The 25,472-nt window shown below is 36.0% G+C and overlaps 1 protein-coding gene across 22 annotated transcripts in view; it reads left to right on the top strand.

Annotated features, from left to right (window-relative positions):
• Positions 1 to 25,472, top strand: part of NRXN1 (neurexin 1) — a 1,155,776-nt gene that overhangs the window by 991,308 nt on the left and 138,996 nt on the right. For 13 of the 22 annotated variants that reach the window (XM_065927345.1, XM_065927343.1, XM_065927347.1 and 10 more), the window contains 2 exons: positions 19,512 to 19,601; positions 20,982 to 21,301. In XM_065927345.1, coding sequence (XP_065783417.1) covers positions 19,512 to 19,601; positions 20,982 to 21,301 — 410 coding nt within the window. The remainder of the gene's footprint in view (positions 1 to 19,511; positions 19,602 to 20,981; positions 21,302 to 25,472) is intronic. The other 9 variants (XM_065927359.1, XM_065927358.1, XM_065927357.1 and 6 more) reach the window with 2 other exon arrangements.

Genomic DNA, 25,472 nt, shown 5'->3' on the forward strand with positions numbered 1-25,472 from the left:
GCAGCTTGAGTTCCCTTGGGCTCTTGAGAGAATTTGTACACATTTCTGAATCTGTCATGATAAAGGGAAATTAGCAGTGTCCACCTGGACAAGACTGATAACTGGAGCTAATTGTAAATTTCTGTTGAATTTTAATATATTCTGAGTGAATAGGTAGTGATGAGCATAACTTTCATTTTTACAAAAGTTTATATTCTTGATTGTAATTGAATTCTTACTCTGTAACTGAGTTATACCTCCCCAAATCATCTTGCCCTTTGACATTCCTAGCATGCAATTAATAACATAGTTTACATTATTGTTGTATCAAAATCATCCTACTTGTCCCATCAAAACACTGAATCCAGTGGTAGGCACTAGTTTCCAGTAATTCTTCTTTCAAAGATACCCGTTTCCATCATTTTTTTATCTGCACTTGTATCATTTTAGTTATGTAACCTTTATCACAATTTTCCTGTTATCAGCTATCGTTGTTTAGTGGCGAAGTCAGGTCCAGCTCTTTGTGACCCCATGGACTGCAGTAGGCCAGGCTCCTCTGCCCTCCACTGTCTCCGGGAGTTTGGTCAACATGTCCTTTGAATCAGTGATGCTATCTAAACATCTCATCTGCTGCTGCCCTCTTCTTTTGTTTTCGGTCTTTCCCAGCATCAGGGTTTTTTCCAATGACTCAGTTCTTTGTATCAGGTGACCAAAGTATTGGGGCTTCAACGTCAGCATCAGTCCTTCCAATAAGATTCAGAGTTGATTTCCTTTAAGATTGACCTGGTTTGATCTCTTTGAAGTTCAGGAGACTCTCAAGAGTCTTCTCTAGCCCCACAGTTTGAAAGCATTAATTCTTAAGGCACTCGGCCTTCTTTATAGTCCAACTCTTACATCTGTACATGACTACTGGAAAAACCATAGTTTAACTATGTGAACATTTGACAGCAAAGTGATGTCTCTGCTTTTTAATACACTGTTCAGGTTTATTACAGGTTTCCTTCCAAAGAGCAAGTGTCTTTAATTTCATGGCTGCAGTCACTGTCCACAGTGATTTTGAAGCCCAGGAAAATAAAATCTGTCACTGCTTTCACTTTTTCTCCATTTGCCATGAAGCGATGGGACTGGATGCCATGATCTTAATTTTTTGAATATTGAGTTTTAAGCCAACTTTTTCACTCTCCTCTTTCACCCTCATCAAGAGGCCTTTAGTTCTTTATTTTCTGCCATTAGAGTGATATCTGCATATCTGAGGTTGCTGATATTTCTCCCAGCAATCATGATTCCAGCTTGTGATTCATCCAGCCTGGCATTTCACATGACATACTCTACATAGAAATTAAATAAGCAGGGTGACAATATAGGGCCTTAACATACTCCTGTCTGAATTTGGAACCAGTCAGTTCTTCCATGTCCTATTCTTACTGTTGCTTCTTGACCCATGTACAGGTTTCTCAGGAGATAGGTAAAGTGTTCTGATACTCCCATCTCTTTAAGAATTTTTTTTACAGTTTGTTGTGATTCACACATTCAAAGGCTTTAGCATAGTCAATGAAGGAGTAGACATTTTTCTGGAACTCCCTTGCTTTCTCCATGATACAACGAATGTTGGCAATTTCATCACTGGTTCATCTGCCTCTTCAAAACCCAACTTGTACATCTGGAAGTTCTTGGTTCATCTACTGCTAAGCTTGAAAAATTTTGCACATAACCCTACAAGCATGTGAAATGAGCACAATTATATGGTAGTTTGAACGTTTTTTGGCATTACTCTTTCAGGATTAGAATGAAAACTGACCTTTTCCAGTCTTGTGGCCCCTGCTGAGTTTTCCAAGTGTGCCAACATATTGAGTGCAGCACTTTAATAGCATCCTCTTTTAATATTTTAAATATCTCAGCTGGAATTTCATTACCTCCATTAGCTTTGCTCATAGTAAAGCTTCCTAAGGCACACTTGACTTCACACTCCAGGATTTCTGGCTCTAGGTGAGCGACCACAACATTGTGGTTATCCAAGTCCTAAAACCTTTTTTGCATATTTCTTTTGTGTATTATTGCCACCTCTTCTTAACCTCTTTTGCCTCTTTTAGATTCTCACCCTTTCTGTCCTTTATTATGCCCATCCTTGCATGAAATGTTCCCTTGATATCTACAATTTTCTTGAAGAGATCTCTAGTCTTTCTCATTTGATTTTTTCCTCTATTCCTTTGCAGTATTCACTTAAGAAAGCTTTCTTGTCTCTTTGGATAAGAGATTCTCTGGAACTCTGCATTCATTTGGGTGTATTTTTCCCTTTCTCCTTTTCCTTTCACTTCTTTTCTTTCCTCAGCTGTTTATAAAGACTCCTCAGACAACCACTTTGCCTTCTTGAATTTCTTTTTCTTTGTAATGGTTTTGATCACTGCCTCTTATACAGTGTTACAAACTTCCATCCATAGTTTCTCAGGCATTCTGTCAACCAGATCTAATCCCTTGAATCTATTTGTCACCTCCACTGTATAAGGATTTTGATTTAGGTGATACCTGACTTTACTTTTACCACCAGGCATTTCCACAACTGAGCATCATTTCCACTTTGGCTCAGCCACCTCATTCTCTCTGAAGCTGCTGGTAATTGCCCTCAACTTTTCCCCGGTAGCATATTAGACCAACCTCGGGGGATCATCTTCCAGGATCTTTTTGCCTTTTCATACTGCCTATGGGGTTCTCCAGGCAAGAGTAATGGACTGGGTTCCCATTCCTCCTCCAGTGGACCACATTTTGTCAGAACTCTTCACTATGATCCATCTATTTTGGGTGGCCCTGTGCAGCATGGCTCATAGATTCGTTGAATTACACAAGCCCCTTTGCCATGACAAGACTGTGATACATGAAGGGGAGTAACAGTTATAGACTATATTCATTATGTTAACCCATTCAATGTATGGCCTAGATGCTTATCTTCCTTAAATTACTTTGATATATATCTCTTACTACTCCTCAATTCTTCAGTGACTCCCCAAGGTGGACTACAGAAGGAGAAGAATTTGTGGGGATGAAGAGTTCTGTAGGGGTGATTTAGTCACTACATCATGTCTGACTCTTGTGACCCCTTGGACTAAAGCCTGCCAGGCTCCTCTATCCATGGGATTTCCCAGGCAAAAATATTGGAGTAAGTTGCCATTTCCTTCTCCAGGGGATATTCCCAGCCCAGGTCTCCTGAATTGTAGGAGGATTCTTTAGGGATGCTGTGAAGAGAGCTGTGTAGTAGAATCAAATGTCTTCCTCTCAGGTGTGGTGTTTTCCACTTTGGAGTCTTATTTTTCATGTTTTATTTTTTGTTTTTATACATTAGACTTTTTTTAAAATATGATTTTCCTGATTTATGTTTTTCTAAGTAGCATTCATAATGTTACAAATTTCTTACCTTTGCAATAGGAAACCGAAGATTGTAGCTGTTTGTTTTTTGCTGTATTTGTAATTTCAGTTTCATAGTTTGAACTTGACTGTTATTTGTCTATATTGAATATACCTAAAAGCCATTTATTAGAAAAACTATGTTTAATAATTGATTGCATCTAGAGTATTTTAATGTATAGCCAAACCAAACAAATCCAAACACTAAGGTCTATTGTATTTGCTCATAATGTGTGATAACATTCTTTATTTACTTTTTCATTTCCTTTAAAAAGTAAATAGCATAAACAATAGTAGTTTTATGAGATAATTTGCTTCAACTCGTAATGAACCACGGTACCTGTCTTATTCTCTAATTCTCTTGTGGTGCTCAAGAGACCAATCTCTCAAGGTTATCAATCCCAAACTGAACAGGTTGAGAATTGGACCAGATTCTAGCTTTAAAGTCTATTTCATTCCTACAGGTCTGTGATTCCATGCAGTCTGTGAAAGCAATAATAGCCATCATAGAGTTAACAATGACTGTGTACCAGAACCTGTTCTCAGGTGTTTTCAGTCAGTTCAGTTCAGTTGCTCAGTCGTGTCTGACTCTTTGCAGCCCCATGGAATGCAGCACACCAGGCCTCCCTGTCCATCACCAACTCCTGGAGTTTACTCAAACCCATGTCCATTGAGTTGGTGATGCCATCCAGCCATCTCATCCTCTGTCATCCCCTCTTTCTCCCACCTTCAATCTTTCCCAGCATCAGGGTCTTTTCCAATGAGTCAGCTCTTCGCATCACCAAAGTATTGGAGTTTCAGCTTCAACATCAGTCCTTCCAATGAAATTCAGGACTGATTTCCTTTAGGATGGACTGGTTGGATCTCCTTGCAGTCCACGGGACTCTGAAGAGTCTTCTCCAACATCACAGTTCAAAAGCATCAATTCTTCAGCACTCAGCTTTCTTTATAGTCTAATTCTCACATCCATACATGACTACTGGAAAAACCATAGCCTTGACTAGATGGACCTTCATTCTTACAAATAATCTTGCAATTTATCCCCATTTTACAGATATGATGACACTTAGAATATTAATATGTCTTTGAGGTGAGTACATTACTTAGAGTTGAACCTGAGATTTTTTTAATCCTCATAAAATCAAATAGATTTGATTATCTCTTTCCATAAATGTCAATAGCCTAGAGTATAAATATGTAGAAAAATCAGGATTTCACAGATTTGAAACTGGAAACTTTCTTGGAGCTATTAAAAGGAGACTTTTCTTCTTTGGTAAGAAATATGTCAGCTACATGTGCTATAATTTTCACCTATGTTATTGTGACAACGTCGAGTGTTTAAAAAGCTATGTATCCTTGATAGTATGCTCTGTTGTGACCCTTTCCCTAGTCATGAGATAAAATTTCTTTGTCATCACATAAAAAGCGTGGCAAACTAAAATCTTTGTTTTAAAAGTCTAGTCAAATAAAGTATCTCTGGCTATGCATGTCATTAGTGACAGGCTTGGGACCTTTCACCCTTGCTTCTTGTAGATCAGAGGTTTCTTAGTATACCACACTGCCAGCTAAAGAGCAAAACATATTTTGCATAGACCTCTTTTGACATAAACTTTATTAAATATCAAGTTATTACAACATATAGCATATCTGCAATTTTGTCTATTTTTTGATGAAATATTGAACACACAATGCACTCACTTATGTCTGAGAGCTTATATGTGGTGTTTCTCCTAGAATGCCCAAGGGATTCTTAAAAAAGATTAGTAGTCCTATGACTTTTTTGACTCCCAGTTTTGCTATCCAAACTAGAACTGTTGTGTCCTTACAAATAGTTAGCAGAGTCATTGTGTCAAATTTCATGAAGGGAATTGACTTCATATATAAACCAACTATTTCTTCTGTTTTCCTAATGTATTAATTAGAAAAGCAATCACTGCTGTGGCTACCTATTTTCCCTTTGGAAAAGCTGGATTGGGAGAGAATGGAGACTAGAATCACTAAATTTGCATTAGAATGGAGAATAGAATCAGTAAGTAAGTTTCCCCTCTTAATGGGGAAGAGGCTGGGAGCATGCGATAGGCCTGATAGATTCCAAGGTGGAGAGATTTGGTATGATAAGGTGAAAGACAAAGGATAGTTGAAGAGAAAAGTGCCTGGGAGGGTACAGTTCATTCATTTATCTAGTAACTCATTCAAAAACCTTCCTTTAATACCTCCCATGTGCCTGGTCCTCTGCAGGGAATACAGAGGTGACCAGAAACAGACACAGTTCTTATTCTCATGAGTTTACAGTTTGTTGGAGAGAACACATTATTTCAAATAACCCCTGCACATAAAGAGTAGAAAATAAACTAGTGGGGGCCAGAATGAATGTCTAGCGCTAAAGTAGGAGGTGCTGCAGCAGTCCAGATGTTGGTTGGACTATACATGGGCAGTGGAGAGGGAAAGACACTGATGTTGAGAATGAAGGCATGGCTCTTCTTCAGACTCCAGGTGCATTAGAAGAAAGCAGAAGTCAAGGTCAGTGGCAAAACTTTTCTGCTCCCTTCTACCAAGCATTTTCCCAAACCAAAAGCAGATGGAAAGGTATATTGAAGTCTGACTCTATAGGTAAAGGTGGTGATGGTAAGTCCAATGTCTCAGGAAATAGGAGGGACCTTGAGATGATTATATGATGGGCTTCCTTGGTGGCTCAGCGTTAAAGAATCTGCCTGCAATGCAAGAGACGTGAGTTTGATCCCTCAGTTGGGAAGATCCCCTGGCAGAGGAAATGGCAACCCTCTCCAGTATTCTTGCTTGGAAAATCCCATGGATAGGGTCACAAAGAGTCTGACACAACTGAAGCTACTGAGTATGCAACTCTTTCTGTTTTAGCTCCAATTAGTATAGTTATCCATTTACCAGGCCTTCTACTGTCCCTGGGAACTTCCAGCAGAGTATCTCACCCTATGGCAGCGCTACTTCACAGATGTTTGAAAATTGGCCCTGGCTCATTCTTTAGTGATAAGCCCTAAAAGAGAATGATAATAGAGTAAGATATCCATCCAGTTTTGATTACATGATAAGTATATCAAGTTAACAGGCAAAGTTGCTATTTTTTGTTGCTGTTGGTATGGCTATTTGGCAAGTCGCAAAAACTAATTACTGTCTCACAGAATCATTTTTGTGTTTATTTAAAAGACTTCTCAGGCAGTTTCTAAGAATAGAAATTTGTATGAGTAACATAGGCTATGTCCTCTGGGACTTAGAATTGATTTACAGTTTTGAAAGTGGGCACAGTAAACATTTGGTGATCTCAAAATATTTGCTAATTTAAAGAAAACCAGTATATTTCAATAAAAGAATCTTACCTTATTGAACCATTAATATTAGTAGAGATTTATTTTGTGCAGTAATTTTTTTGGAATGGAATCTTTTAAAATGCATTAGAAGTTGAATGCCAACACTATGTTTTTAATAGTACTGCAGTGGTCTATGCTCATGAAGCTATAGGAGTCACAAACTAAAGAAAATGGTTTTCAAATATATATTTTTTTAATTTTTAATTATTTGACTGTAAAAGTTGTTCTATATGTCATGCACGAGCACACGCACTCAGTCGTGTCTCTTTGCAGCCCCATGGTCTGTAGCCCTTCAGGCTCCTCTGTCCATGGAATTTTCCAGGCAAGAATATTTAGTGGGTTGCCATTCCCTACTCTAGGGGATCTTCCCTATCCAATGATCAAACTCACATCTCTTGCCTCTCCTACATTGGCAGGCCGATTCTTTTCCACTGTGCCACCTGGGGAAATATATATATATATATATAATGCAATATGTAAATTGGTAGACTTTTTCTGGTAACTATGTTTAACTACCAGAATTGTGTTGCGGAATATTATGATAGGCAGCAAATGCAAAAAAGGATAAGATAAATTATTTAACCAGAATTAGAAATTAAAATGGATATGATTTTTTAAGTGCTGTATTAAATTGCAAATCCAAAAGTACTTATTTCTAGCCCTTTTGGCAATGAGTGGCAAAATACAGTCACATCTGCTTACCACTAAAGGTCTTTGAATAAACCAACAATATATGATTTTAAATCATCCCTAGATTAATTTGCTAGGGCCACCATAACAAAATACCACAGACTGGGTGGCTCACACGGCAGAAAGGAATCAATTTAATCATAACTTTTAAAGCCCTATCTCTGAATATAGTCAGATTCTGAGGTACTGGGCATTAGGGCTTCAACATATGAATTTTGGGGGGACACAAGTCATAGCAGTTTGGAAGTGTTTGAAGGGTTCTTGTGTGGAAGAGAACTACAAACTGTTGATTTCCACTGAAGTTACTGCAAGTTGCCAGTTAGATTTCAGAGACTTAAGGAAAGAATTTAATGGTGTTAATTACGTCAGAGTTGTATGGCCCAATTAGTTTAGCCCTATCCTTGCAAATGACATGATGTAACTACAGAGGAGCTGGCTTGTAGAATGACATAGAGAACATGTGAGTGGATCAGTTCCAGCTGTTCTTACTAATAGAGCATCAGCTTAAAGTTTGTTGGATGTTTTTATACTTTTGATCCTCTCTCCATTCCATTCTCTGTGTAGGAATCCACTAGAAGTCACAGTTGGCATAAGTTTAAAGGGGAATACTGAGGGCAGTGGAGAAATTCATGGCCTTATTTGCAGTGATGCAATGAGACTACTCTGCCTACTGCATTCTGTGGGATGCCTGGATCTCAATTAATGATTTTCACCCACACCAGGAGTTAGACTTGGGCCACTACCGGCAGATTTTCAACTCTGTTCTTATCAGATTTTATTGGATGGGAAGTCTCATGAGGATGTTTCCTGAGCCAGAAATACCTCCCAAAGTACAGTTCCCTAGATCACAGGTGTTTGAGATACCAGAGAAAAGATTTTACTTAGCTAAATTTGGGACAAAGAGGTTTGTAAAGGGCACCAGTTGATTTGAAGAAGTGCTTTAGATTCCCTCTTAAAATTGTCCTCTCATTTCTCTAGTGCTAAGCATTTAAGACAAAGAGGAGGTAAACCTCTTCTCTTTTCAAATGTCATAATATACTCTCTCTCCTAGTCTCTTACCCACTTTTTATAAAATCTAAAGCTCCTTAAATCTAATCTCTGCTGGCCTTTCTCCTCTTGAAATGGCTGTCAGAGCAGTGACATGCTTTGGTGGGTGGTTAGAAAGAAGCAAGAGGACTGTCTACATGGTGAGAGGTGTGTGTGTCTGTTCAGCTGAAAGAAGAAAGAAGACAAGCTTATAACATTAAAAGTATTGGAAAAAATGTAATGGTTTAATTATAAAAGTCTCTCTTTAGGACGATTGAAAGTCTTCATACATTTCCCAAAGCACTATGAGATAGTTAAAAAAAATAAAAAGAGCAAGTGGAAGAAAAGAAAAAACCTTGCCAATTCAAAGATTTCATATGCTTCAACGAAATTTTCAGTATTAGAAACATTGATATTTTGTTTTTAATGGCTCTAAAATAAATCCATCATAAAACCCAACAGATAGCATGTTTTAACAGATGGCATAATGCATGTCTTCCTGGTTCTACCTTAAACTTGGGGCTGTCAGTCATCAGCATTGACGATGTCTTGGGGTCTCCACCGTCCACTGACCTCATGTTACAGATAGTAGGACTAAGTTGCTTTAGGCCACACAGTATCCACTTCTGTTTATAGTTTCTATGACCCTTCTTTGCCACAAGCATTTTGGGGGGAGAGGAAGAAGAGTTAAAGACGTTCTATTTGCAGTATATCTCTTAGACATGTTAATATACAGATTAAAATGCCATTTAGAGACCTCAGTGATATCAAATGTTTTCTTATTCCAGGAGCAGCTTTGTTACTACACTGCTGCACAGAACAGATGGTAGACCCCTAAACTGTCTTTTTCCTTTGACCTCCTTTCAGTTGTACCCACTGGCTTACAGGTAGTCATGCATAAACCTCTGAGAAAGGAGCTGACTTTGCTTGCAGCGATTTTGACAAAGCACCTATGGGGTTCAGGACATCACTTATAATAAGTCTAGTTCCTTGACCTTTATTTGTCCTAGGAAAGAAAAATAGATCAGTTTTCCACTCTTTTTACACCTACCTCAGCTACCTTCCTGAGCTCAGATGGGTGAGAAACAATTTCCATGACCTTTATATTTCTAGATATGTCATATTAAGCAGATTTTACCAGATGACAAATAATGACACAATCACAATGTAAGAGTTAATATTTACTGAATGGTTATCTGTGCAAGGCACTGTACTAAGAGATTTTTTTAAGAGATTTTTATATATTGTAAGTATCATGTCACTTATTCTTATAAACACTTATTTTACAGATAACAAAACTGTTATTCAGAGGTGTTATGCTCCTGGTTCAGTGTTACGCAGCTAGTTAATAGTAAAGTTAATAGTAAAGCCAGGATTTGAACCCAGGCATTAGAGTTCAATATCTTAAATACCAAGAGTTCTCATTCTACAATGAATCTGATCACACTGGCACTTTCTTCTAGGAAATAATTGCTGACAACCAAAACAAAATTTTATTGAGGGAAAGTTATTAGGGTTTTAAGTTCAAATTCACAGTGTTCTATTTGCCTACAAAAGAAAAATGATTTTATTTAAGAGGTTTTGTATTTTATGAAATTGAAGAGGCTGGCATTGATCCAACAGCTGTATCTTAGTGTATCCTCTGTGCTTGCAGGGCATTTAATCTTAAATAGCTTGTATACAGTAGAGAAATCCCATCTTTCTAAATGAAGAAAAAAAAAATCTCCCTGCATTCTAATTTTAGAAGAGAGAGATTGAAGTCCATTGAAAACGGTTAGAATGCAGTAGAAATCAGACATATTTTTTTTTTCACTAGAGGATAAGGAACTTTCTCAATACCATTTGCAGGCTATATCAGACCATCTTTGAGACATTTACTTATTTCCTCTCCCACAGACCAGTCTAAATACTAAGAAGAATAGACTAAAAGTCAAGGTTGCTATGAGGAGGTAGAAAATCCATCTGTACACGTACTTCTCTGATTTTCAGAAATAAATAACTGGGAAAAGAAGGCTGAGAGAGTATATATGTAAGTTCTTATTAGGGTGGATAAGCTTAAATGTTGACATTATGATTTAGAAAGGGCATAAGGTTCTCATATCTGGGAAAATTGCAAAATGCCATTTGTAAGGTAATGTGGAGATGTTCTTACACTTCATTTTTCTTATTCTCTCCATTGAGTGATATCCATCAGTGGTCCTGTCTGTTTCAACACAGCTAGTACAAAAGAGCTCTTTAGTATGCATGATAACAGAGTATGACCCTTAATCTATCAGAGTATGTTCTATATTTTCTTATCTGCTTCTCCCTGATGCTTTCATTTCTTTTTTTTTTTTTTTTTCCACTGCTGGTTTTCCATATGATACTCCAGTTTTTTTGTTTTTGTTTTTGTATTAGGAATCCAACGGCCTAGATGCCTTAGGGAAGAACCTATAAATCACTGTTCATTACACATAGGCAATGAGACCCGAAGTTCACAAGGTTACCTTTATTTCTAATTCTTTTGATGGAACAATATCTGAAATAAAATTTTTGAATGTAAGTAGCTTCACTTTTCACTTTTATGCATTGGAGATGGAAATGGCAACCCACTCCAGTGTTCTTGCCTGGAGAATCCCAGGGATGGGGTCGCACAGAGTTGGACACGACTGAAGTGACTTAGCAGCAGCAGCAGCTAGTAGGAACATATGCTCCTAAAAATCTTTCTATTAAAGCACACTAGATATCTTAATGTATTGCCACATAACAGAGGGACATGAAGGGAGAAATTTCTTAAGCCAGTTAGAAATGTGCTAAGCTTCTAATTTCTTCACCGAAGCACTGTTGAAGCCTACATAGATAGCTTGTGGTTTTCCATGTCCAGCATCATAGCAGTCTAACATGAAGATATTATTTAACTAGATACAAAGGCCTGCTATTTCTCAGAAGGAACTGGGTTGCCTGTGAAGCATTAGTCATGAACAGAGTATTTCCTTACTTAAACAGTCTGTTCTTTCTTCAGCTGCATAAGTGGGCTGACTGGCAGGGCACTTGGGTGTGCCACCCTCTGTTGCTATAACATTGTGTTAAGATATTACATTTGATTTGTAGAAAATGCTTCTTTTTTAAGAAATAGTAGGGGCAAAATTACAGTGCTTATAAATATATCAACAATATTCAATTAAATTTTGAAAAAGATCACTCATCATCCCTCCATCCTAACACAAATATTTTCATTTCTGCATATTACCCACAAATTCTTGCCAACTGACATAGTGTTTTACTTAATAGTCCTAATATTGTGTGTATTACATGTTTCACTTTGCATGACAAAAGTATTTTAACCATGTTTATTCATATCTGTAATTACTTTGAGTCAAAATACATTCTGTTAGAGAATGTATAAATATATAAAGTAGATGTAGGAGTGTAGAGCTTTATGAAGTTACAGGGAATAATTACTTATCAACCTTTTGAAGATTAATATCCACATTACAATCCATTTTTATCTGGTTGTAATTTCAATAAAATTTAGATTATTTGCAATCTAGGTAAAATCCTTTGTGTTCTGTCACACCTTCTTTGTTCTAATCCATTTTCCTCTGTGAACTTCTGTGGCAACTATAATTCAAATGGTGGTTTATTGTATAGGTATGCCAAGTCATGCATTATGTTGAATTTCCATCTAACTTTCTTAATTTGGCCCTTGACTCCCCAACCAAAGTCTAAGCACATGTGCCTGACACAGTACTTTGACTACACAGTCAGTGCTTGTATGTTGACTTCATTGAATCAGATTGGTTCCTAAAGTCTACCTAAGCTATACTAAAGAAACAAAGGATTTGACTACTGGAACTAGAAAAGGAAAGTAAAGACTTTTGGTGATGTAAGATATGTCTAGGAAGAGTAGACATGGATCCATGACATCGACGAGTGGCATGAGAGCAGAGATAAGAGACAAGGAAGGAAAAACAAAGGCAATATGAAATCCAGCCATAAAGTGAATTTACCATAAATAATATATTTATTTATCAGAAATTATATGATACTTTATATTATATATAAATTATGGTAAATAATAAATAATATCAAAAGGAGAAATAAGTTGGCCAGACTCAGATGTGTGTGCATGTATGTGTGTTTGTGTTGGAATGAGTGGGGTTGCTGAGGTGTATACAGAGATGCAGGAAATTTGCAAAGCAAGGTGAATGGCATCAGAGGATTAGCTTGTTTGTAGAAATTGAAAGAAGTCCAGTGACTTGAATTTAAAGAGTTAGAAATACATGGTTTCAAGATGAAACTGGAGAAGTCAGAAGCCAAAGGATGTATATGTTTGTTATGTACCCAACAAAAATCATAGCAAATTATGTAATACACAGGACAAATATTTTCATTAGAACATCTACATTTTTTCACAACTTTGTCCCTTTGGGAGTATCAATTATGTTCAAAATCTACTTATTTGGAATATTGCTAGCTAAATTAGGTTCTGCTATATTGTATGATTAGTATAACAACTACTAGTACAGCATTTAGTTGGAAATTATATGATAATTCTGTTTTTAACACCTAATTTTTCAAAACTGTATTATACTTTTACTTTGCTTTATGGGTCTAGGCATATCCAAATGCCATGGTCTCAATTACAAACAAAGTCTAAAAGCTGACTCCTAAGCTTCTCTGGACGTATGTATAACTTTTAGGAACCCTTTTGTGTTTCCTTTCCCAGTATTTAAAAGAGCAGGAATTAAGAAGCCTTCAAAAGAAGCAAATATCTTTGTTTTCACTTTCATATTATTCTGAATAAATGTTGGGTTCATAGTGTTGCTTTTCCTTATTGTTTTCCAAGTATATTACTATGTCATATCAAAAACTGCCACTTTTATTTCCAAGGAGAAATTACACATCAAGGGAGATCTATGAAAATGAGAGTAGAAAAACATGTTAGCGAAGTTCATATAGTTTGTCTCTCCTGACCAATAGTCATAAAAATATGACTACAATTTTATTCCCTTATTTTTCTGAGTCCCACCATGAAGTTTAACTCCAAGTCAAGGATTTGAGTTTTATTACTCCTTGCTGCTAACCTTGATTCTGTGAAATTACTCATTTCCTTGACATCTGCTGATTTATAAAAAATAAATAAATACACTATGCTGTAACCAAATATTATTAGTTAGATGGGAAAGTAAAACTATCCAGAATTCAATCAAAATTGAGGATGCTACACTCTGAAGTCTGAATGATCAGATTTTCCTTTCTATTCTTCACCTGTGGAACCTTGTTTGAAATGCCCCATTATACATAGCTTGTTGTTTTTTAGTCGCTAAGTCGTGTCTGACTGTTTTGCAACCCTGTGGACCATAGCCCACCAGGCTCCTCTGTCCATGGGATTCTCCAGGTGAGAATGCTGGAGTGGGTTGCCATTTTCTTCTCCAGGGGATCTTCCTGACACAGGGATCGAACCCACATCTCCTGCATTGACAGGCAAGTTCTTTACCACTGAGTCATAGTACCTTAAACCTAAGTGGCCACACCAGTCAGAGCTAGAACCTATTGATTGGTAGTGGTATTACTACGTGGAGCCTTGTTGTTTAGCCACTAATCCACGTCCAGCTCTTTTGCCACCCCGTGGACTGTAGCCCAGTAGGCTTCTCTATCCAGTGGTTTTTCCAGGCAAGAATACTGGAGTGGGTTGCCATTTCCTCCTCCAGGGAATCTTCCCCACCTGGGGTTCAAACCTGTGTCTCCTGCATTAGCAGGCAGACTTTTTACAACTGAGTCACCAGAGAAACCCCACATGGGACCTGCTTCCTGTCAAAAATACTGAATCCTGAAACTGATACAATGTTAGAAATCAATATTTCAATTTTTAAGTTTATTAAGTAAAAATTACCAAATCCTTCAATTTAAAGAAAAATAAACCAATAAACATATTCTTTTATTGCTTAAAAATTACTTCAACAGAGACATACATGTTACTGGTGACATTTTCAGTGGAGGTACCAATTTTCACCCATATAAAATTAACTGAAGAATAAAGAACATAAATCAAAAGGAAAACCTCATTCCACTTTTATTAGAGTAAAGGAAGTATGTGACTAAATTATTATCCTTTATGCAATGAGAAGCTCTGTTTCTATAAACCTAATTTATCTGCCCGATAGATTGCTGCAGTTGATTTGCATGCTTTTTAAAAAGTTGAAAACTCTACTTGGACCATTTTTATAATTCCAAAATGAGAAAGTCTTAGATAAGTGGGTCATTACTGTTTGATTCTCACCTTGGACTTAGGATACTTGAAGATGAAAATTGCTTCTCACCTTTGACTTGATTTGGATTTTCAGATACATTTTCTTTGTAAAAAATATCTTCTATCAGTATAAACCTGCAACCTCTGACTGTCCAGAGAAAGCCCATGTAATATTTCTGCATCCCAACACACTTGGTATCAAATCTCAACACTTTCCAAAGAAAAGAAAAGGTCATCAGAAATGATATTTATCTTTGACCTTTCCTGATTAAATGGGCTGTTTTTATGTCCTTTATATTGCATGTAAAATTTAGAAGTATACCAAAATGTGGAAAAGATTAAATAAAATTAACACAATCACACAGAGTTACTGAATATGTTGTAAATAATATAGCACCATGAGTTTCTAAAGGGATGAAATGCATTTAGGGCAATATCTTAGAATGTTGCCGCTAAGTTGCTTCAGTCCGATTCTGTGTGTCCCTATGGACGACATACAGCCCGCCAGGCTCCTCTGTCCATGAGATTCTCCAGGCAGGAAAACTGGAGTGGGTTGCCATTTCCTTCTTCAGGGCAGCTTCCCAACCCAGGGATCAAACCCAGGTCTCTTAGCGTCTTACCTGCATTGGCAGGTGTGTTCTTTACCACTAATGCCACCTGGGAAGCCCAATATCTTAGAATAATATACCTAATTTATGACTTCATGTTCCACTTGTTAATGAAAATCATGACGTAGAGGCAAAGTGTGGGCTTTTTCCTAGCAAACTAAAACAGTCTGAGCTATTCCTTACCCACTACTAGAAGGAGTTTGGGAATCATCTGTTAGAAGGATATTGTCACTCTACTGTAATTAGATGTGTCTTTGTCAATAATGTATTGGACATGAGTTTGAGCAAGCTCTGGGAGTTGGTGATGGACAGGGAAGCCTGACGTGCTGCAGTCCATGGGGTCACAAAGAGTTGGACATGATTGAGCAACTGAACTGAATGTATTTATATTTATTTTTGAAGAAAAGACATTAATTTTTTATTCTAGTAGAACAAAGAATTTAGAGAATAAAGTCAACATATAGTGAAGTAAGCACCATCTAATTTCCTATCCATTACACCAAGAATAAAGTCTGTCCTTGGAAGGCAGGAGAAGAAGGGGATGACAGTATGAGATGGTTGGATGATGTCACCAATTCAATGGACATGAGTTTGAGCAAAATCTGGGAGATAGTGAAGGACAGGGAAGCCTGGTGTGCTGCAGTCTGTGGGGCCGTAAAGAGTCAAACATGACTTAGCGACTGAACAACAACAAATTGGATTTCAAAATCAAATATTCCAATTTAAAAATTATTATCAACTAAAAGGCATCTGAAATTTGAGGGTTATAGGATTGTATGACCCCATTTGTATGGCTATCTTTCTTAAATATCATTGTGTGATTTTATACCTATCTCTGCTGCCTACTCTAATTTTTTCTTCTTGTTAGATCACCTCTTTGCTATTCATTGGGAATTGAGTGTTTTGTTGTTGTTGTTTTAAGCTGAGTCTCATCAAGAATCTTCAAAAGCTATTGCTGATTTAAATTGTGCTATAGCAATCATGCTAATTGTTCTGTGGGTGCCAGTTAAAGGTATGAGGGCAAACTCTATGTGTGTATGCATGTGTATGTATGTATTCGTGTGTTTTTATGCACTCTTTTCAAAATCATTCAAAAGCCATCTATTCCCTCCATCTGTATTGTGTAAGACATTTCTCTCTACTTTGAGTGTGTGTGTGTGTGTGTATGCTCAGTCATGTCCAACTCTTTGCAATCCTATGTACTGTAACCTGACTGGGCTCATCTGTCCGTGGGATTTTCCAAGCAAAAATACTGGACTGGGTTGCCATTTCCTCTAGGGGATCTTCCCGACCCAGGGATCGAACCCATGTTTCCTGTGTTTCCTGCATTTCCTGCATTGCAGGTAGATTCTTTACCACTGAGTCACCTGGGAAGATTTCTCTCTACTTTCCCTGCTAATGATAACTATGATTATCTACTTTGTGGTACGGGGCAGTTATTATTAAAAAATAATGAACTGATTGACTAAATGGATGTTCAAATCATTAAAGACCTAAAATTATAATTGAAATGTTTCCTTTGAAAAGTACAAAGAGAAGCTTAGCTACATGCAGTCTATCCTCTGGGCACAAGTGTTTGCTTTCTTGTGAATGTTGTTAGCCTGTGAAGATGAGATAATGGTGCCACGGAAGCTATCAGAATATAAAACAAGATTTCCTTTATTACTTCATTCTACAAACATTGCTTTGGAGTTTGTATGATAGGTATTGTGCACACACTGAGAACACAACAGTAATCACTACAAATAATACCTGATCTCATGGAATTTCAGAGTTTAGAGAAAAAACAGTTATTGAATGTGCAATTGCAAGGTCAGTTCTTAATTTCTATAGGGCATATATCAAGTGCGAGGAAAGTATTTATTGAAGTGTCCTGATTTAACTTGAGAGTGTCTGTGAAGACCTCCTGAGAACTAATGTTCCTGCCAAGAAGACTCCCTTAATGAATCATGTTTGGCTAAGGAAAGATGAGAATGGGATGGGAGTGAGGGAACTCAAGTAGAGGAGAGTACAAGTGAAGAAGTCCAGAGGTGAAAGGAGGGCTTTAGAAGAATTGAAAGAAGTCTCAGTTTCCATGAGGATGGAAAGAAGAGAGCAAGGCAGTGACCACTATGAGATGAGATAGGGGAGGTGGGAAGAGACCAGATCATGGAAGTCCTCATAAACCTCATCATGTTGGTTGATATTTTATCCTAAAGGCAACAGCAGGTTACAATAGACAAGTGGCATGATTGGGTAGTGGCTGTCAGTGTGGAGAATGGGTGGGACTGATTGCAGAGAGGATCCAGAGAGATCTATTAGTATATTGTAGTAGTAACTGGCAAGAGGTGATTTGCAGTCTGGACTTGGGTGGTGTCTGAGGGAAGTTTAAATCATTTCTGATGATGGGAACACACTAGCATGAAAACTTGGACAAAGAGCTACATAATTATAAAGTTGTCAGGAGAATTATGCCAGTGTAAATTGGTATGCGTGTTGGTCAACAAAGAAGTCCATAGAGCAAAGATTATGTGTTTTTGAAAATAGTTTATCAAATTATGTACATAAGCATGTTCATTACATAAATCATATATGTCAAAAACACATTCATCAATAAACGTGCTACCATAAGACAACCAATATTAAATTTTAGTATATTTTTCCAAATATATATGTATATAGGCACACAAAAGGGAATGTAAATTGAACACACTTTTTGAAAATGAAGATAGATTTGGAATTTAGGCTATATTATCCTTTTTAGAAAATTATCAATATACCAATATATGTTCCCATAGGAAAAAATATTCTAACATTTTAACAACTTCATGATACAGAGAAATACATATGTGCTTTTTTAAAGCTGTATATGTGATTCCATTTTGAGATTTGCACTTTCAATTAAATACTAATGTATGAAATATTTTCACTCATGTAAAACTTCAGAAGACAAATTGATAGAGTCTAAATGATAGTTCTTTCTCTTTCTCTAAAAGTATGTGACCAATATCATGGGGGGGTTTTTGTGGTAAGTATAGTGTACAATAAGACTAGCCCAAGGAAACATATTAATTATTCTAAATGTAAGAAAATTTATATCTTTTATCTTTCCCAGTAAAATGCTCTAGTCTTTTCCTATGGGCAGTACTACCATTCATCATTTCTTTCACCTCTGAGTTCCCATCTGAGCTATTACTAAAATTCCTTAGTGCAAGATTCCATGTTAACTAATTTTCATAGAATAGAAAAACTTCTGGCAATATACACAATTGAGTGCTGAGATGGAAGCCTAGATTCTTCCTAAGTGCTTTATAGATCGGGAAAACAGTCATCTATTTGCAGGCATTATTCAAGGTCATTTTAAACTATGTTTTTATCAGATTAATTTTTTGTTCAAAGAATCAAGGCTCCTACATAGTTTAGAGCTATGAATACAGACCACTATTGTGGTTTGTGTTTGTTCCTGAAGCTATCATGCCTTTTTTAGAATAGTTTAATAAAAAGCAAATATTTGAGTATATAATTATTTTTCAAATGTTATACGCCTCAGCATGTCAAGCTTTAAAAGAAACTGAAGGACACTCAAATAAAGTCACTTTTGTCAAAGCCTTTTCCTATCATAACATATTTGGATGATGCAAGATGTATTCCCTTATGATGTCCAAGTGGTTGATAAGCCAATTTCTGTGGAATAAAGAAGAACTATTCGGACTTTGTGGTTTCCTTAAAGGAGATGAGTAAGAATTTCTCTTTTCTGAATAGGACATAAAGTATGAGAGGCCTATTTTAGATGCTTCAGTGTGCCAAAGATGGTATTAAGTTTGGTGTTCATAAATTACTAATCTGGAATAAGAGATTGAATGTATTTTGAAAACTTAAACCTGTTTCACCTGAACATGTTTAACTAGTTAATAAGAAACATCAAAAAGACAAAACCCTGAGATCAACGGTCATTTTTTTGTAAAGCTATTATATGCTGTTTAAATTGGTTGTTCGGGTCTGTCTATAACATAAGTTTTAATAACCTAGCTCAAATGCAGATTTCTAATTTTCAATTAACATAGGAATAATTTTGTTTGCTAAAATAAAATAAATGAATGAATGACAAGTCTGAAACATGAAATGTTCTAGGTAGAACTTTTTAAAATTCCAAATTTCAAAAAATCATGTGGCAACTGTATAGCTCAAGCTTTAAGTATTAACTTTTAACCTTTGACCTTACAGATTTTAACCAATGAAATGTCTCTTTAAACTTTAAAGGAAACAATGATAACGAGCGCCTGGCGATTGCTAGACAGCGAATTCCATATCGACTTGGTCGAGTAGTTGATGAATGGCTACTCGACAAAGGTAAAAAACATTGATTAAAACTTCAAATAAAAAAATAATTTGAACATAACCAAGTAGTACTTCATTGTAACACTAATAAACATAAAAAATAAATTTTCCGTAAAACTAAATTAAAAACAGATTTAAAACAGTAAAATGTAGATAGTAATATTTGCATTCCTTGTATAATACTTTCTATACATTTTTAGACGTACCAGCTGTTTAATAATCTTACCCTGTTAACTTAAGGTTAAAGGGACTGTTAAATATAATCCACTAACTCAATCTATGAAGGTACTCACAGCAAGCATTAACCCAAAATGATAAATCATTCATAGATTATATTACATGTTCCAGCCTCTAAATTATTAACTAAAATATATGTAGTTCTGATATCTTTATTATGGTCCTGAAAAACAAACAAACAAACAAACAAAAAACTCTTGGTTTTAAACTCTAGGCATCTTAAATAGTGGGCAATATGGATTGCCAGTCAAAATGAAGTCCCTTTAACGTTTACAACCTTCTAAGAGCATTTGGGAACAAGTCCTAATTAAAACTGAACTTAAAGTTGTGTGCATGCTTTTTATGAACAGAGAGCAATCTGCTAAAACTGGATACTCAATTTGATGATTTTGGTACTGTTGCTGAGGATTGCTGTTTGATGGAAATGTGCCATAATTTCTCCATTGGTTTGTGTATCATTCCTGAAGTCGCTTTTTACATCTGAAGCTATGTGTTTTTTTCATTTGTTTTGTTTTAATAGACTTGCTGAAAGCCAATCAGAAAAATCTTTTTGGATTTTTTGTTTCTTTGTTTTGTCTCTGACACACTCAGTGTAAACCATGTGTTTCTTTTCAGTGTATTTGCCAGAAAAGTAGAATAATTCAAATAACAATGGACTATTGCATTCAAAAAACTAAACATTTCTAAAGAAGAGCATATGGATACATGTGGCCATTATGTGAATTATGAAATTTTTGCCATAAATTTAAAATTAGATTTCAGCTGCTATAGACTAGTTTCTGCCAGTGGTAATTTTAGAACAACAAATACTTGAAATGTTAGATATCTTACATATTTTTAATTTATCAATTTAGATTTAAGATCTTGAGGTAAAAGAGAAAGTGATCCACTGAAAATTGATTTACAATATATATCTTTGATTGGTCTTTTAGCAAAGGCACTACATTAACAATAAGTTGAGAGTTTATAAGTATTTGCCAGTGATTATGCATTTCATGGACACCTCATTTATAAGCAATGAATTATGAGTCAAATGCCTTTCTTATAGTTTATTGCTCTCATTATCCACCCCATGAAAGATCTGTTTTATCATCCTTTATAGAATGTAGAGTTCACAATCAACATTTTTGCATGTATGTAATATTATTTTTACAGGGCGTCAGCTCACAATCTTCAATAGCCAAGCAACCATAATAATTGGCGGGAAAGAGCAGGGCCAGCCCTTCCAGGGTCAGCTCTCTGGGCTTTACTACAATGGCTTGAAAGTTCTGAATATGGCAGCCGAAAATGATGCCAACATCGCCATAGTGGGAAATGTGAGACTGGTTGGTGAAGTGCCTTCCTCTATGACAACTGAGTCGACAGCCACTGCCATGCAGTCAGAGATGTCCACGTCGATCATGGAGACCACCACGACCCTGGCTGCCAGCACAGCCAGAAGAGGAAAGCCCCCTACGAAAGAACCCGTTAGCCAGGTGAGCACCTGGATTTCATTTCTTCATTTTGAATCTGTGACTATGAAAGTGGACTTTTCTGCGTGTGTGTCTTTTCTAGAATGGTATTACTTCTGATCTCAGTCATTATGGCTTTTTTGAGACTTGCTTAATATAATGGATTCAATTTGAAGATGAAATGTTGGTTTGTGGCTTGTGAACTCTGACAAACTTTGTGTTGGTTTGTGTGTGGCTAGGCTGATGGTCTTGATCCAGAAACCTTGGTCTAGACCAAGCTAAGGGGATTGTCTGAGCATTATACACGGTTTTCACTTTTTAAGTTAAATGAACAAGTAAATTAATGAAGTATCTGAAAGACCTTGTTCAAGCTCAAAACTTCATCAAAATTAAATAAAAGCAAGTTTTGAAAATTTAAAAAAAGAAATTACCTACAGCACTTGTATTTTGAAGCCTGAAAAGTTTGAATTGGAAGGCATGTGGATCTTGTCATGAATGATAAGTCTACTCTTCTACTGTTGGTAGGAAAAATGCGCTATTAGTTTATCTGAGTACGAAGACCCAAAATATGGTATTTAAAAACTGTCTTGGGCCAACATATTTTGTACATTATGTGGCTAACTGCCCTCACCCAAAATATTCACTGAGCTTATTTTTCAATCTTGTCTAAATTTTTTGGGAAAAAAAAGTTTTAAATGTCACACAGTACAGGAACTGTACAATTCAATGAAGATATTACTTCACTAATGATTTGTTGTTGTGTTTATTGTGTATGGCTTATTTAACAATAAGTGGGTTATTAAGGCAAATCTGATATAGGAAAACCAAACACAGAGCAATGATAAACTCTTTCCTTTAAGCAAAGTAATTCAGAAGAGGATATTCTAGGACATTTAGAATTGGAAACATTCTTTTTTTTTTTTTTTTTTTGAAACATTCTTGTGAATAAAAATTTAATTAACCAGATTTTTTCCCCTCAGAAGTCTTCATCATTAATGAAATTGCAGCTGCTTAAGTTCTTAGGTAAACCAGATATATCCCCCAATAAAGAAGTATCAGCCTCATTTTAACATGCTTTATCTAATAGTACTTGCTATGTAGTAAGAAATTGTTTATTAAGAAAATATGTGTAAAATAGCTATTTCATTTACAAGTTAAACATCTAGAAATGAAGAAATTAAAATTTATGCATTTTATAATATTAACTAATGTAAAAGGAAAATAGTTAACTGCCCATTAATTGCCAATGGAAAGACTCTCTATTATAAGCTATAGTATGTTTAAAAATAGCAATGGTTTATGGAAGTAAATAATCTAATCAATTAGTGATTACTTGGTTCATTTGAGGAGGTATTGACTTAAATAAAAGATTACTAGGTTCATTAAAAAATAGATATTTTAGATCCGATTTCAACAGACCAATAGTAGCAATTAACTAATTTGTATTAATATACTACAAATATTCAATTGTGGCAACAGTGTTTTAAAGTTGTACTGAAAGCTTTTAAAGTTCTCTCATGAGGATATGTCTGTGATTACAGGTAATAAGATGTGAATGTATGAAAGAGAGACTATGGGGGAAGAAATCAAATTGCTTGTTTTTGAATAGCAGGCTAATTTGTTGTGAATTTTCTTTACTTCACAATTGATTTTTAACTGCCCTCCAACTACAAAGAAATTATTGATATATACAGAATTTAAGTGTTTGCTAGAATTATCAGTCTTGGAAGTTTCAATAGGAAAGTGATTTGTAATGCTCAGTCTAAGACTGTAACCTTTGACCCATTTTTGCAGGTTGGATGAGGCATCTTCCTTCCACAGTGGCCATAACTGCCTGCTTTTATCAACTGTCTTAATCAGTTGTATGCCAGGGAGGGTCATTTAGTTTTCAAAAGCCATACTGGGCTGTTTTCTCAATCAACGTGTATTTTCCTCGGTGATAACACAGAGCCACTTTAAGTTACAGTGCCTATGTACCTTAGGGTGATTGCATGTTTCAGAACTATAGAAACAGATTTTTGGCAAGCAGAATTAAATTGGATTCATTTCAGATAGATGAGATGAGGTTTTTTCAGACATTCTGCAGGGCAAGTAGTGGAGAGAAATGTATTTTTCAGTTTTCACGGAGACAAAGAATATAAAAGAGAATTCACAAAATGTCATCCCATAAGATTCTGTTTACATTCCTATTTAAAAGTAAATATGCTTTAAAAAGAAAAAAAAGTTTTTCTTCTCTTGATAGTGATCAATTTTAAGACTGATATTTACTTTAGAAAGACATGATCTATGTCATGAAGTAATGGATACATTTACCAATCCTTCTGATTAAATGACTTTTAAAAATATGAATATGACAGTATTAGTACTACTTTTTAATATGGACTATATAAAATTCACAAAAAGTTATTTTGCTTATGATATTTAGTATCTAAATGTTTCCATAAGACCCACTCATCCTAACAAAGAGAAACTTTCTATAAGGATAATCTCAGAAAGTGAATATTTGCAAACTCTTGACAGTATAAAGTTCTTCAGGATGCTGAGAGCTTCCTTCTTGGGGTTGGAGGCAAAAGTGTCACGCAAGATCTCTGATGGCTAAGTGTTCCCTGCTCGTCTGAATAATATGGCAATCTATGATGTATATGTGAAAAAAGTGTTAGTAGCTCAGTCATGTCCAACTCTTTGCGACTTCATGGGCTGTAGCCCGCCAGGCTCCACTGTCCATGGAATTATCCAGGCAAGAATACTGGAGTGTGGGTAGTCATTCTCTTCTCTAGGGAACCTGCCAGACCCAGGGATCAAACCTGGGTCTCCTGCATTATAGGTGGAATCTTTACCGTCTTGAGTCACCGGCCAAGCCCTTAATGTATACGTAGCTTTATGTAAATGAGTTAAAGCAAGTTAACATGCAAAGGACAATATTAATTCCCTTTGATTGCCAGTTTGTAAAGAAAGGAAATTGTTTCTATTGAGATCAAGATTTTGACATTTCTTTTGGTCTATGCTTTATATCATATTATGCAACATTGTGTTCTTTCCATTAAGAATATTTTATAAGTTCTTTACATACTGTAGACAATATGGATCCATGGTATTGCCTTTTGGTTATAGAAGGTATGGTGTAATAGAAAGATCACAGCTACAGATTTCCAGTTTCAATACAACCTCTTATCTTTGTGAGTATCTTGGACAAGATGGTTAACCTCGCTGCACTCTGGCCTTGCTTGCTATCTCTCTAAAATAAGTGGGTTTAGGCATCTCTTGAATTGTATTGTTCATGTTTAGTCACCAAGTTATTTCTTACTCTTTTGTAACCCCATGGATTGTGGCCCGCCAGGCTCCTCTGTCCATGGAATTTCCCAGAGAAGAATACTGGAGTGGGTTACCATTTCCTTCCCCAGGAATCTTCCTGACCCAGGGATCAAACTCATGTCTCCTGCTTGGCAGGTGAATTCTTTACCACTGAGCCAGCAGGAAAGCCCCATGTACCCAGTGGTATATCAATGTAATTATTAATAGAATCCTTTTTTGACTCTCAAAAGCATCCCAGTTTGGTCCACAAATTGTATTATGCTCTACTTTGACAACATATTTAAAATCTGTCTTTGCAAGAAAATCATTCCTCATAAGAATAATAAATAGAGAAACCCTGTCTTTTACACTCAGAGTAGAAACTGACTCTGATCTCCTTACCTGATCTCAAGAATCCATAGTGTTTTTCATCTTCTTTTCATCTCATTTCAAAAACCTTAAAAAAGGAGAGAAATAAGACTTTGAGAGATTCTGGCTTTTGACTGGAGGGACTATAGTTTCCAACTCTTAGAAAGAAATTAAATTACAGACTGGGGCAGAATCAGTAAGTATGAGTGAAATGTACTGGAACAAGTTAGTGGTTCCAGTTAGATTTTATTCAGAGTAAAGGTAGCAAATCTACTCAAGAAAAGGTGCTATTGAGGATTTTAAACCATTGGTAGGTTGTCAGGACATATATATTCACTTCCTACTGAACTCATTGGTATTTGGTTCCTGTAGAATGTTCCAAAAAGAATCCAAATTAGTGTATAAACAAAAAAAGTGTTTGAATGTGTTGGACACTGCTATTGCTTCCTGGCAGCTTTGGAGAGGCTCATAAAAAATTAATGCTATTTGTTTGAAAAATGTAAGCAGAGTGCACACATATTTCCATGAAAAATAT

This window comes from Muntiacus reevesi, chromosome 3 (genome assembly GCF_963930625.1).
Source record: "Muntiacus reevesi chromosome 3, mMunRee1.1, whole genome shotgun sequence".
Taxonomy (NCBI): domain Eukaryota; kingdom Metazoa; phylum Chordata; class Mammalia; order Artiodactyla; family Cervidae; genus Muntiacus; species Muntiacus reevesi.